The sequence below is a fragment of the Propithecus coquereli genome, unplaced genomic scaffold (genome assembly GCF_000956105.1).
Source record: "Propithecus coquereli isolate 6110/MARCELLA unplaced genomic scaffold, Pcoq_1.0 Scaffold243, whole genome shotgun sequence".
Lineage (NCBI taxonomy): Eukaryota > Metazoa > Chordata > Mammalia > Primates > Indriidae > Propithecus > Propithecus coquereli.
Window position 1 is genome coordinate 58,823 of NW_012147986.1, and position 12,174 is coordinate 70,996.

At 35.1% G+C, this 12,174-nt stretch overlaps 1 protein-coding gene across 1 annotated transcript in view; it reads right to left on the reverse strand.

Annotated features, from left to right (window-relative positions):
* Positions 1–12,174, reverse strand: part of ALMS1 (Alstrom syndrome protein 1) — a 172,005-nt gene that overhangs the window by 25,978 nt on the left and 133,853 nt on the right. The window contains exon 18 of the mRNA XM_012646415.1: positions 10,625–11,781. Coding sequence (XP_012501869.1) covers positions 10,625–11,781 — 1,157 coding nt within the window. The remainder of the gene's footprint in view (positions 1–10,624; positions 11,782–12,174) is intronic.

Sequence of the window (12,174 nt, forward strand, 5' to 3'; positions counted from 1 at the left end):
GCAATGCGCACTACCCGAAGGATGGACATATTTGAAACACAGACTTCGGTGGCGGGGGGAACCAAGGGCAACACACGTAACCTAAACATATGTACACCCATAATCTGCTGAAATAAAAAAATAAATAAATAAAAAGGTGCTCAGCATTATTCTTCATGAGAGAAATGGAAATCAAAACCACAATGAGATACCACTTCATACCCATGAGGATAATTATAATCAAAAAGACAGAAAATAACAACTATTGACGATGATGTGGAAAAACTGGAACCCTAATATGATCCTGGTAAAAATGTAAAATGGTGCAGCCACTTTGGACAATAGTTTGGCAGTTACTCAAAGGTTAAACAGAGCGTTACCATATAATCCACCGATTCCACTCCTAGGTATATGAAAAAATATGTCCATACAAAAACTTATACATTGTTTATAGTAGCATGATTCATAAAAATAAGCAGAAACAACCAAATGTCCATAAATTTGTAAATATATAAAATGCTGTACATCCACATAATGGATTTTATTCAGCATAACAAAGAATGAAGTATTGATATATGCAACTTTGAAATTATTACGTTAAGTGAAAGAAGCTGGACACAAAAGGCCACATATTGTATGACTTCATTTATATGAAATGTCTTGAACAGGCAAATCCATAGAGAAAGTAAATAGATTAGTGGTTGCTGGGGTAGAGATGGGACATGGGTGCAGAGACAAGAGGAATGGGAAGTTACTGCTGTTAATGGGCACAGGGTTTCTTTCTGGGGAGACAAAAAATGTTTGGGAATTAGTGGTGAAGGTTATATAACTTCTCAAATCTACAAAAAATTGCTCAGTTGTATACTTAAAAAGTGAATTGTAAGGTATGTGAATTTTATCTCAATAAAAAAAAAATCAACAGAGATTCATCAACACTGAGATATAATCTAAAAAAGTAACTAGACTAAAATTTTAAAAACCTATAATAATCCGGGAATAAATAACCAGGATGCCATAGGGAGAAGAAAAATTAGAGGTGCCTTAAATACAGAAACATTAAACACTTGTACCCAGAAAAGGGGAGCAAAATTAAGAGTTTTGAATTAAAGATTGTCATCCAAAACTTTCATATCCAACCAAGTTGTTATTCTTGTACAAAGATAATAAAATGAGAGACTCAAATTTGCAAGAACTTAAAAAATGCTCACTCCTAAACATTTGTTTAACAATCTAGCCAACCAACAGAATTATTTAAATCAACAAACTCATAAATAGTTATATGAAAAGACTCATGAATATTGACCCTACATTTAAACACATAAATAATGTAAAATAACTGGTGATTTTGCTCATAAAATGGAAGCAAAATCTTATATATATATATATTTTTTTTTTATTTTTTTTTCTTGAAACAGGATCTCGCTCTGTTGCCTAGGCTAGAGTGCAGTGGCATTATCACAGCACACAGCAACTTCAAACTCCTGGGCTTAAGAAATCCTTCTGCCTCAGCCTCCCAAGTAGCTGGGACCACAGGCACAAGCCACCATGCCTAGCTAATTTTTAAATTTTTTGTAGAGATGGGGTCTATCTTGCTCAGGCTGGTGTCAAACTCCTGGCCTGAAGTGATCCTCCCAGCTCAGCCTCTCAGAGTGCTGGGATCACAGGTTTGAGCCATCATGCCCAGCCTAATAAAGATGATTTAATAGATGTAGTTATGTTCTGAGAAATGCACTGTTAGGCAATTTCAATGTACAAACAACATAGAGTATACTTGCACAAACCTGGATGGTACAGCCTACTACACACCTATACTATGGTATGGCCTATGGGTCCTAGGCTATAAACCTGTATAGCATGTTACTGTAGTAAGTACTATAGGCAACTGTCACAGAATGGTAAGTTATTTGTGTATCTAAACATATCTAAACACAGGGTACAGTAAAAACATGGTAATCTTATGGGACCATTGATGTAAGTAAATTTTCATTGATTGAAATGTCATATGGCATACGACTATGATTGGAATATCATACTCTGGAAACTCTACCTCCTTTATAACACCCATGGAATACTTATTCATATTTTAAGCCACAAAGAAAACTTCTATGTATCCTTAAAACATAAATAGAACAGAATATAGTCTCTAGTCACTTATTAAGTTATAATTACGACTATAACTTAAGAAGTATTGAAAATAAATCCAACCTTATGGACATACAAAAAAAAAAATCTCCCCTAAACTTCTCTTGGATGAAATAGAAAATCCAAAAATATAATTATAGAACATCTAGAAAGCATTACTGATAAAAATACTACAGATCAACATCTGTTGGATATATACACCTGGTTTCCACTCAGGGATCCAGAGTTGGATAAAGTATTGCTCCCACACTTGCATCAACAACAGAAGTATACAAACTGCAAGTTCATGACTTTTTTTAAAGCCAACAGAAAGTTAAGGTCAGAGGGCAACCTTGCCCCAATATCTTAAGGAGAGATTAGTGTCTGCTGGGAGATTTGAGCATGAGCACTAACTACCTAGAAGAGATATAACTGGACATCAGCAAGAAGGTTGGAGACTTGATTAAGTGGTTGAGGCCAAGTGTGTAATTGTGAGAGTATCCGCCCTTGGGGGCTACAGAAACTGGGGGAGTCTGTACCTTCTTGCAGGCTATTTCTCCATAAACTCCAACAAGAAAAAGATGGAAGAGTTTTAAGAAAGTGTTATATTGTAGATGTGGCAGAGAGGAAGAGATGATACGGAAGGAAGCACAAAACTCTACCTGGGAGTGACATCAGCAAAAATGGTGGGGCAGAGACTTCCAGGGGGGCCAGTGCCTTCCCTAGAAACATCAAAAAATCTGGCAAAGAATCGTCAATTAACCTTATTAGAACTTTGGAAGATAGTCAAATGCTTATAGCAACCAAGGAACCAACCAACCAGGACAAAGGCTATCTTCACAAAGTAGAACTCTGTAGCATTTAACTTAGCCTTGTACCACCCCCTTTCCCAGCATCATGGTCTTGAAGATGGTAGCCGGTGCTCCTGATGTAGGTAGGTATCTGATCCCTAAGAGAGCACAAAGTACCTTGTTCCCAAGGAATACTATTTGTTTGATCTGAGTATTCCCTGAGGACTGACATAAGGGGCCTGCCTTTGTCTCACCTAACCTGTAACTCTCAGAGTGGAGAAGTAGCTTTATAGAGGATGGATGTTGAAAACAATGAAAAAACCAAATGAACAAGGTACTTCTGCCTTTGGCAAAAAATAACAGTTGAGGCAAACAATAGACCCACTGAAAGCAGGAGACAAAAATACTGATAATCTTTGGGGCACAAGGGCTTTGAAAATTTTCTGCATATGGCACAGAAACTAGAAAGTATAGGCAGATAGCAAGATGCATGTTCAGAGAAGACCATAAGCTTTCACCACTGGCTGATCTTTAGGCTCAGTGCAAGCAAGAAGCAAGGCTAAGACAAAGTTGTAACTGGCCTGGCTAAGCACTGAAAGACTGCCCCAACAAAGACAATCTGCAAAGACCTGGGAAACTTATTTTTTTCTTTTCTTTTTTGGCTCCAGGCATTTAAGAAAATTTCTGTCAAACAAGTACCTAGCTATTGAACTAAAAGAATAGAAACATTAGATACCAACAAAGAATATAATCTTTACAAGAATAGTTTAGAAAAATCACTAAACAAACTAACAACTTTTACTTACAAGCAGTAACTACAAACCCGAGGGAGGGGGAGGAGAATCTGATGTCCAGAGTTATCACATTATAATATTCAATATGTCAAGTTAAAAAAAACAAAACAAAATATTACACGCCATGAAAAGAAACAAGAAAGTATAGTCCATTCATGCAGGGAAAAAAAGAAACAAACAGAAATTGCCCCTCAGGAAGCACAGACATTGGACTTTAACTAAACAAAAACTTTAAATCAACTGTTTCAAATATGCTCAAAGACCTAAAGGAAACCATGGATAAAGAACTAAAGGAAACCAGGAGAATAATGCCTCACCAAATAGAATATCAATAAAGAGAAATAAAAAGCAATCAAATAGAAATTATAAAGCTGGAAGGTACAATAGCTGAAATGAAAAATTAATTAGAGCAGTTTAACAGCAGATTGATCATACAGATGAAAGATCAGTGAACTTGAAGATAGGTGAAATGAAATTATCTAGTCTGAGGGACAGAAAGAAAACAGAATGAAGGAAAGCTTAAGAAACTTGTAGGATACCATCATATGCATATTGGGAGTCCCAGAAGAGGAGAGAAAGAAAGGGGCAGAAAGAATGTTTGAAGAAATAATGGTTGAAAACTCCCCCACATTTGACATAAGACATAAATCTGAATATCTAAGAAGCTCAACGAACTCCTAGAAGGTTAAACTCTAAGAGATCCACACCATTATGACATATTATAATCAAAATGTCAAAAGCCAAAGATAAAGAGAATCTTGAAAGCAGTAAGAGCAAGAGCAAAGAAACTATACTCAGTAAGACAAACTGTTGATTTCTCATCAGAAACCATGGAGGCCAATAGCAGCAGGATGACATATTAAAAGTGATAAAAGATAAAAACTGTAATACAAGAAATCTATCTCTAGTAAAACTTTAAGAATGAAGGAGAAATTAAGACATTCCCAGAGAAACAAAAGCAGAGGGAATTTTTTTTTTTTTTTTTACCAGTAGAACTGCCCTATAAGAAATGGTAAAAGGAGTCTTAAAAGCTAAAATGAAAGGACACTAGACAATAATTTGAAGCTATATGAAGAAATAAAGAACACCGGTAAAGGCAACTACATAGGTAAAAATAAAAGCCAGTTTAACTGTATTTCTGGTTTCAGTTAAAAGACAAATGCATGAAATAATAATTATAAATCTATGTTAGTGGATACAAAGTGAAAATGTAATCTGTGACTAAAACAATATAAAAAAGGAGGGATGGATATGTATACCTATGAAGGTTTTGTGCACTGTTGAAGCTGGGAGAGCAATGGAGATGTATAGCAGCAGTTTTTGTATACTATTGAAGCTAAATTGGCATTATTTCACATTAGGTTGCTATATGTTTAAGATGTGAATTTAATCTTCAAGGTAACTACTCAGAATATAACTAAAAAACATAAAGAAAAGGAAGTGAGAAAGGAATCAATATGGTACATTACCAAAAAAAATCAACTAAATACAAAAGGTGGTAGAATTGAGAAACGAAAAAGATATGACATAAATAAAATAAATAGCAACATGGGAAAAGAAAGTTCTTACGAGTAATTACTTTAAATGTAAATGATTGCACTAATTAAAAGGCAGAGATGGTAGAATGGATTACAAAAAATGATTATCTATATTGTATCTAAAAGAGACTCATTTTAGATCCAAAGAGACCAAGAGCTTGAAAGTAAAAGGATAAAAGAAGATATTCCATGCAAAGAGTAACCAGAAGAGAGCTGGGGTACCTATCCTAACAGACAAAATAGACTAAGTTAAAAAGAGACAAAGAGACAAGTTTACAAGAAACAAAGAAGGGGATTTTAGACTAATAAAAAGGGTCAATCCATGAAGAGGATATCACAATTATGAACGTATACACACCTGACATAGAGCCCTAATATATGAAGCAAAAAACAACAGATTTGAATGGAGAAATAGATAGTTTCACAGTAATAGATGGAGATATCAAATACTTCACTTTCAATATGGATAGAAAAACTAGACAAAAGACTAATAAGGAAATAAAGGACTTGAACAACACTATAAACCAACTAGACCTAACACATAATACAGAACACTCCAACCAGCAACAGCTGAATACATGCTCTTTTTAAGTGCACATAAAAATCCTCCAAGAGAGACCATATGATAGGCCATAAAAGAAGGCACAATAAGTTTAAAAGGATTGAAATAAAGTACATTCTCTGATCACAATGGAATGAAATCAGAACTCAATAACAGAAGGAAATTTGAGGAATTCACAAATAGGTAGAAACTAAACTACTTAAACACCCAACAGTCAAAAAAGAAATCACAAGGAAAATTACCAAATACTTTGAATGAACAGGAAAAGAAAACATACCAAAACTTACAGGATGCTGTAAAGGCAGAGCTGAGATTAAAAATTATATCTTCATAAGCAGTGCTGAGACATAAATTTATAGCTATTAATACCTACCTTAAAAAAGAATAATCTCAAAGCAATAACCTAACTTTAAACCATAAGAAATTAGAAAAAGAAGACCAAATAAACCCAAAGCAAGCAAAATAATAATAATAATAATGAAGACTCAGTGGAGAAAAATGAAATGGAGACTAGAAAAACAAAAAAAGATAGACAAATTCCTAGAAATACAAACTATAAAAACTCAAGAAGAAATAGAAAAGCTGAATAGACTTATAAGAGATTGAATGGGCAATAAAAAAATTCCCCCAAAGAAAAACACATGACCAGATGGCTTCATTGGTCAATTCTATCAAACATTTAAAAAATTGGTATCAACCATTAACATCAATCCTTCCCAAACTCATCATCAAAAAGCAAAAAAGGAGGAAAAACTTTCTAACTCATTCCATGAGGTCCATATTACCCTGGTAACAAAGGCAAACAAACATATCAACATTATAAGAAAACTACAGACCCATATCCCTTGTGAATACAGATGAAAAAGTTCTCTTCAAAATTCTAATAAACTGAATCCACCAGCATATGAATAGAATTAGATATCACGATCAAGTGTAATTTATTACAGGAATACAAGGATGGTTCAATATATGATTACCAATAAATGTATACTATATTAATAGAAGGGAAAAAACCCCAGATGATCATTTCAGTAGATACTAAAGCATTTGGTAAAAACCAAAACCCTTTCATAATAAAAAACATTCATCAAAATAGGAAAAGAAGGGGACTTCCTCAATATAATAAAGGTCATATATGAAAAATCCACAGCTAACATCATTCTCTATGGTGAAAGACTGAAAGCTTTTCTCCTAAAGTCATGAACAAGGATGCCCATTTTTGCCACTTTTATTCAACATTCTACCTTGGAAGTTCTCACTAGAGCAATTAGGAAAGAAAAATAAATAAAAGGCATCCAAATTGGAAAGCAGGAATTAAGACTATCTCTGTTTGCAGATGACATGAACTTATATGACATGATCTTACTAGAAAATCTTAAAGAATCCACAAGAAAATTGTTAGAGTTAATAAATTCAGCAAAGTTGAAGGATATAAGATCAACGTGCAAAAATTATTTATGTACCTACACACTAGCAGTGAAAAATAAAAATATGAAATTAAGAATTATATATATAATAGCATCAAAAAGAATAAAATATTTACTAAACTTCATAAGAAATCTCAAGGGACCCCAAATATCCAAAACAATTTTGAAAAAAGAACAAAGTCGCAGTTCTCACATTGCCTGCTTTCAAAACTTATTACAATGATACAGTAAATCAAAACAGTGTGGTACTGACATACAGATAGACATATAGACCAAGAGAATAGAATAGAGGGCCCAAGTGTAAATCCTCATATATATGGCCAAATGATTTTTGACAAGAGTGCCAAGAGCATTCAATGGGGAAAAGACAGTCTTTTCAATAAATGGTGCAGTGAAAACTGAATATCCACATACAAAAGAATGAAGGTGGACCCTTACACCATATACAAAAATTAACTCAAAATGGATCAAACAACTAAATGTAAAAGTTAAAATTATAAAACTCTTAGAAGAAAACAGGACAAAACCTTCATGACGTTGGATTTGGTAATGATTTCTCAGATATGACACCAAAAGCATAGGGAACAAAAAATAGATAAATTGGACTACATCAGAATTAAAAACTTCTGTGTATCAAAGGACACAGTCAACAGGGTTATTGTGAAAGAGGCAACCTATAGAATAGCAGAAAGTATTTGTAGATCATACATCTAATAAGGGGTTTATATCCAGAATATATAGAAAACTCCTACAACTCAATAACAAAAAACTAAACAGCCAGATTTTAAAAGGTAAAGGACTTGAAAAGACATTTCTCCAAAGACATACAAATGGCTAAATAAGTATGTAAAAAGATGCTCAACATGAATAATCATTAGGAAATACAAATCAAAACTACAATAAGATGCCACCTCATACCCAATAGGATGGCTAATATATATATTAAAAAAAATAGAAAAATAATTATTGGCAAGAATGTGATAAAATTCAAACTCTTGTGCACTGCTGGTGGGAATGTAAAATAATGCAGCCACTGTGGAAAAAAGTATGTGGAAGAAAAATGGAGGAGGTTTGCAGGAACCTTTATACATTGCAGATGAGAATGAAAAATGATGCAGCTATTGTAGAACAGTTTAGCAGTTCCTTAGTAAGTTAAACATAGAATTCCCACATGACCCTGCATTTCCACTCTTAGGTATATACTCCCCAAAACTGCACACAGGTGTTCAAACAAAAACCTGTATACAACCATTCTATTATCAGTTCTATTCACAATAGCAAAAAAGTGGAAACTCGACTGTTCATCAATGGATGAATGGATAGACAAAGTATAGTATATACATGCAATGGGATATTATTCAATCATAAAAAGCAATAAAGTACTGATACATGGCCGGCGCGGTGGCTCACGCCTGTAGTCCTAGCACTCTGGGAAGCCGAGGCGGGTCGATTGTTTGAGCTCAGGAATTCGAGACCAGCCTGAGCAAGAGCAAGACCCCGTCTCTACTAAAATTAGAAAGAAATTAATCGGACAACTAAAAATATATAGGAAAAAAAAAATTAGCCAGGCATGGTGGCTCATGCCTGTAGTCCCAGCTACTCGGGAGGCTGAGGCAGGAGGATTGCTTGAGCCCAGGAGTTTGAGGTTGCTGTGGGCTAAGCTAATGCCACGGCACTCTAGCCCAGGCAAAAGCATGAGACTCTGTCTCAAAAAAAAAAAAGGTACTGATACATGCTATGACATGGATGAACCTTGAAAACATTATGTAAAAGTGAGAGAAGCCGGATACCAAGGTCATATATTGTATGGTTCCATTTATATGAAATAACCAGAATAGAAAAATCCACAGAGACAGAGAGGAGATTATGGGTTGCCGGGGATAGTGGGAAGGGGGAATAGAGTCATTACTTAATGGATATGGGTTTCCACTGAGGTGATGAAAAATTTCTGGAATTAAACAATGGTGACAGATGTAAAACTGAATGTATTCAATGCCATTGAATTGCCATTGAATTCCAAATGGTCAAAACTGCAAATGTTATGTTACGTGTATTTTACCAAATACACACAAACCTTTCTACCTGTCTCCTTTCCTTCTCTCCCCTGTGGAACAAAGGCTTTACTCTGTGTCATTCCCAATTCTTCATTTACTCAAAAGAAATCATATTATATTATTTACATATGTAATCACTGTCATTTAATATCTACCAAAAATTCAATTATGAGAAATAATATTTATGATAAACTGAACATCTCGTGCTTCCTTCTCTCTAGACCAGTGGTCTCCAATATTTTTGACCATGTAACACTACTGAAAAAATATTTTTAAGCACAAATTACCAAAATAGATATTTATTTATAAATTATGCCACTACTGTACTCATACACACAAAAATAAAAATTTTAAAAGGTTGAAAAAATAAATATAAATTCTAATATTTTTCTTTCCATACTCCAATGAACCATTTTGAAAGCATCCTTCTTTGGAGAGCACTTCTCTAGATAGTCTAAATTTTACTCTTGGGTTAAAGCAATGGTCTGCATTTGTTGACCCCTTGAGATCTGCCTTACTAATCCCCTAAACTAAGGAATGTGATAATGGCCTTATGGGTGTTACGGAATTTATCATAAGGATGTTGTAGGACTCTGTTACATTGTGGTGCCTTCTCTATGAAGACAGATGAGAGAAATTTCCCTTAGGTCTTTGTACCAGAAATATCTGTAATGTTTTAGAAAATATGGCTTGCTTTTATATTATAGACTGATGTAATTGATCATGAAATTCTAGCAACACTAAGTGCTAGAAAACATAAGGCCAATTTGTAGCTCATTTCTAGCGACCACATCCACAGGTATATTTACGTCCCTTCTGCCTTCAACTTGTCTTTCCATCACTTACAATTCTTCATTTATTTATTTTTTAAAAATCATGTTGTAGCTCCCTCCAGGTTCAGTTTTTCTATCATCCCAATTCAATGATTTTTTAAAAAATCATTTTCCATTATTTATGTGTGTGTGTGTTTAAAAGCACCTCAAATATATTTCTTGAAAGACAGGGAAGAATGAATAAAAAATAAAAGAACCCAAATAAACAAAAACCAGGCAATATTGTTCAGAATAGAGGTCATTCTAAACTCGAAGCTCCCCCACATCAGGGTTATACTTTGCAGATTCTGAAGCATCTAGCAGCAAAGCCCTTCGTTCAAGAGGTAATTTGTAAATGAGTGTTGATGAAAAGAATGACAACTCACAATAGCACTGTACTACACTTTCTCACTCTTTTCCAGTTGATAAGGAATGTTATAGTGAGGAAAGGGCAAATGGCTTTTTTTTTCACCTGTGTGCAAAGGTTAACTAATAAGTCCATGAAAAAGGCAGTCACATTGCCAGATGCAATTTGTAGCCATGTACCTGGATGTGTCTCCTTCTGGTGTGCTCAGAAGTCATTAGGGGATGGCCTGTATTCAATGCTTTCCTGCTGTGTTTGGTCTGCTTCTCAAGGTATCTCCGCTGTTGATTGGTGACGCTGCTATATAATTTAATTCTCCTGGGTGACAAACATACTCGGTCATGACCAAAAGCTTGGATCAATCGGGCAGTGTCAATGGTAGAAATAGAGCTACTCCTTTCGTGCAAAGCTACCTCTCCATCTGTTTGGGTTAATATATCTGATTCCACAGAAGTGGTGGAAAGGATGTTGGTAGGAGTATCTGTGAGCAGCTCACTCTCCTCTGAGGGTCTAGAATCTGATGAAGTGTTGCTTATATAATTAAAACTTGGCTGTTTCCTCAGAATGTACTTATCAAATTTAATCTGTTCAATTTTAATCTGATTGGATCTTCCAGCTTGATGAGTGGAAAGCACCTTACTTTTTTTAAGATCTCCAGTGTTTTTACGGCTTTTCTCCAGGCTTTCATACCGCTTCTTTTTCAGAAGCTTGTTTCTCTGCTGTTGTCTACTACTCCACTCCTTAGCACCTCGTTCCCCTCTGCTACCATCATGTGTACTTTCAGAGGCCTGGAGAGAATGTGTGATGGGATTCTGAAGAAGTTTAGCCAAACGATCAAGTCGCTCCACCAAGGATAGTTCTTTCCTGTCACCGAACTCAGGTGGTTTCTGTTGCCTCTGTCGCTCCTGATACTTGTTCCAGAGTTCATTTAAACTCACGGTGTGCGGAGTTGTTAGCTCTGGAATGACCTTAGGATCCCTTTTTGGATCACTAATTTGTCTGTTACATTGTGGATGATCTCCACCCTGACTTTTAGGAGTATGCATTACTTCTTTGTTTCCCAAGTTCACATTGATGCTGAGGCTTTTTATTCTGGCATAATCTGTTTTAGTCTTGTCCACATTTTGATAAGAGGGAAGAAGACAAGCGTCTTCTCCATGTTTTCCCGGATGATGCTGAAAGAAATCTTTCCAAGAATGCCTCATGAAAACACTCCTTCCCAAAGATTCATGGCCAAAATCTTGATCACTGGGTAGGTGCACTGGATGATGAATGTAAAACTTGGCTGACCTGAAGACAGAATGGGTAGTATTTTCAAATTCTGAATGACATTCGGACTCTGAAAAGAAGAAAAAAAATTTTTGAAAGAACTTAAAAATGTTGGCATTCCCTTAAGAAATACTATTCACACTTAATTCTTTAGATACAGAACAAAGACTAAAGGAATGAAGAGTTTATATAAAGTGTGAGAAAATTCACTGCCTGCACAAAAGATTCATGCCTTGTTCTTAGCAGCCAGACTGGTACAGTAAAAGTTTAAGAGATTCTGGGTCAAAAGACCTGGATTCTGGGCTGGACTCTGCCACTGACCTGCTATGTGACCTCAAGGAAAGTACTTTAGTTCTCCAGAAGTAAGAGCAGCTGCTATCTGTATTTATCACCTGCTATGTGTGGGGGTGTTAAGATATGTGATCTGTATTTGCTTTTTTAAAAAAAATTTAATCCTGCTAAT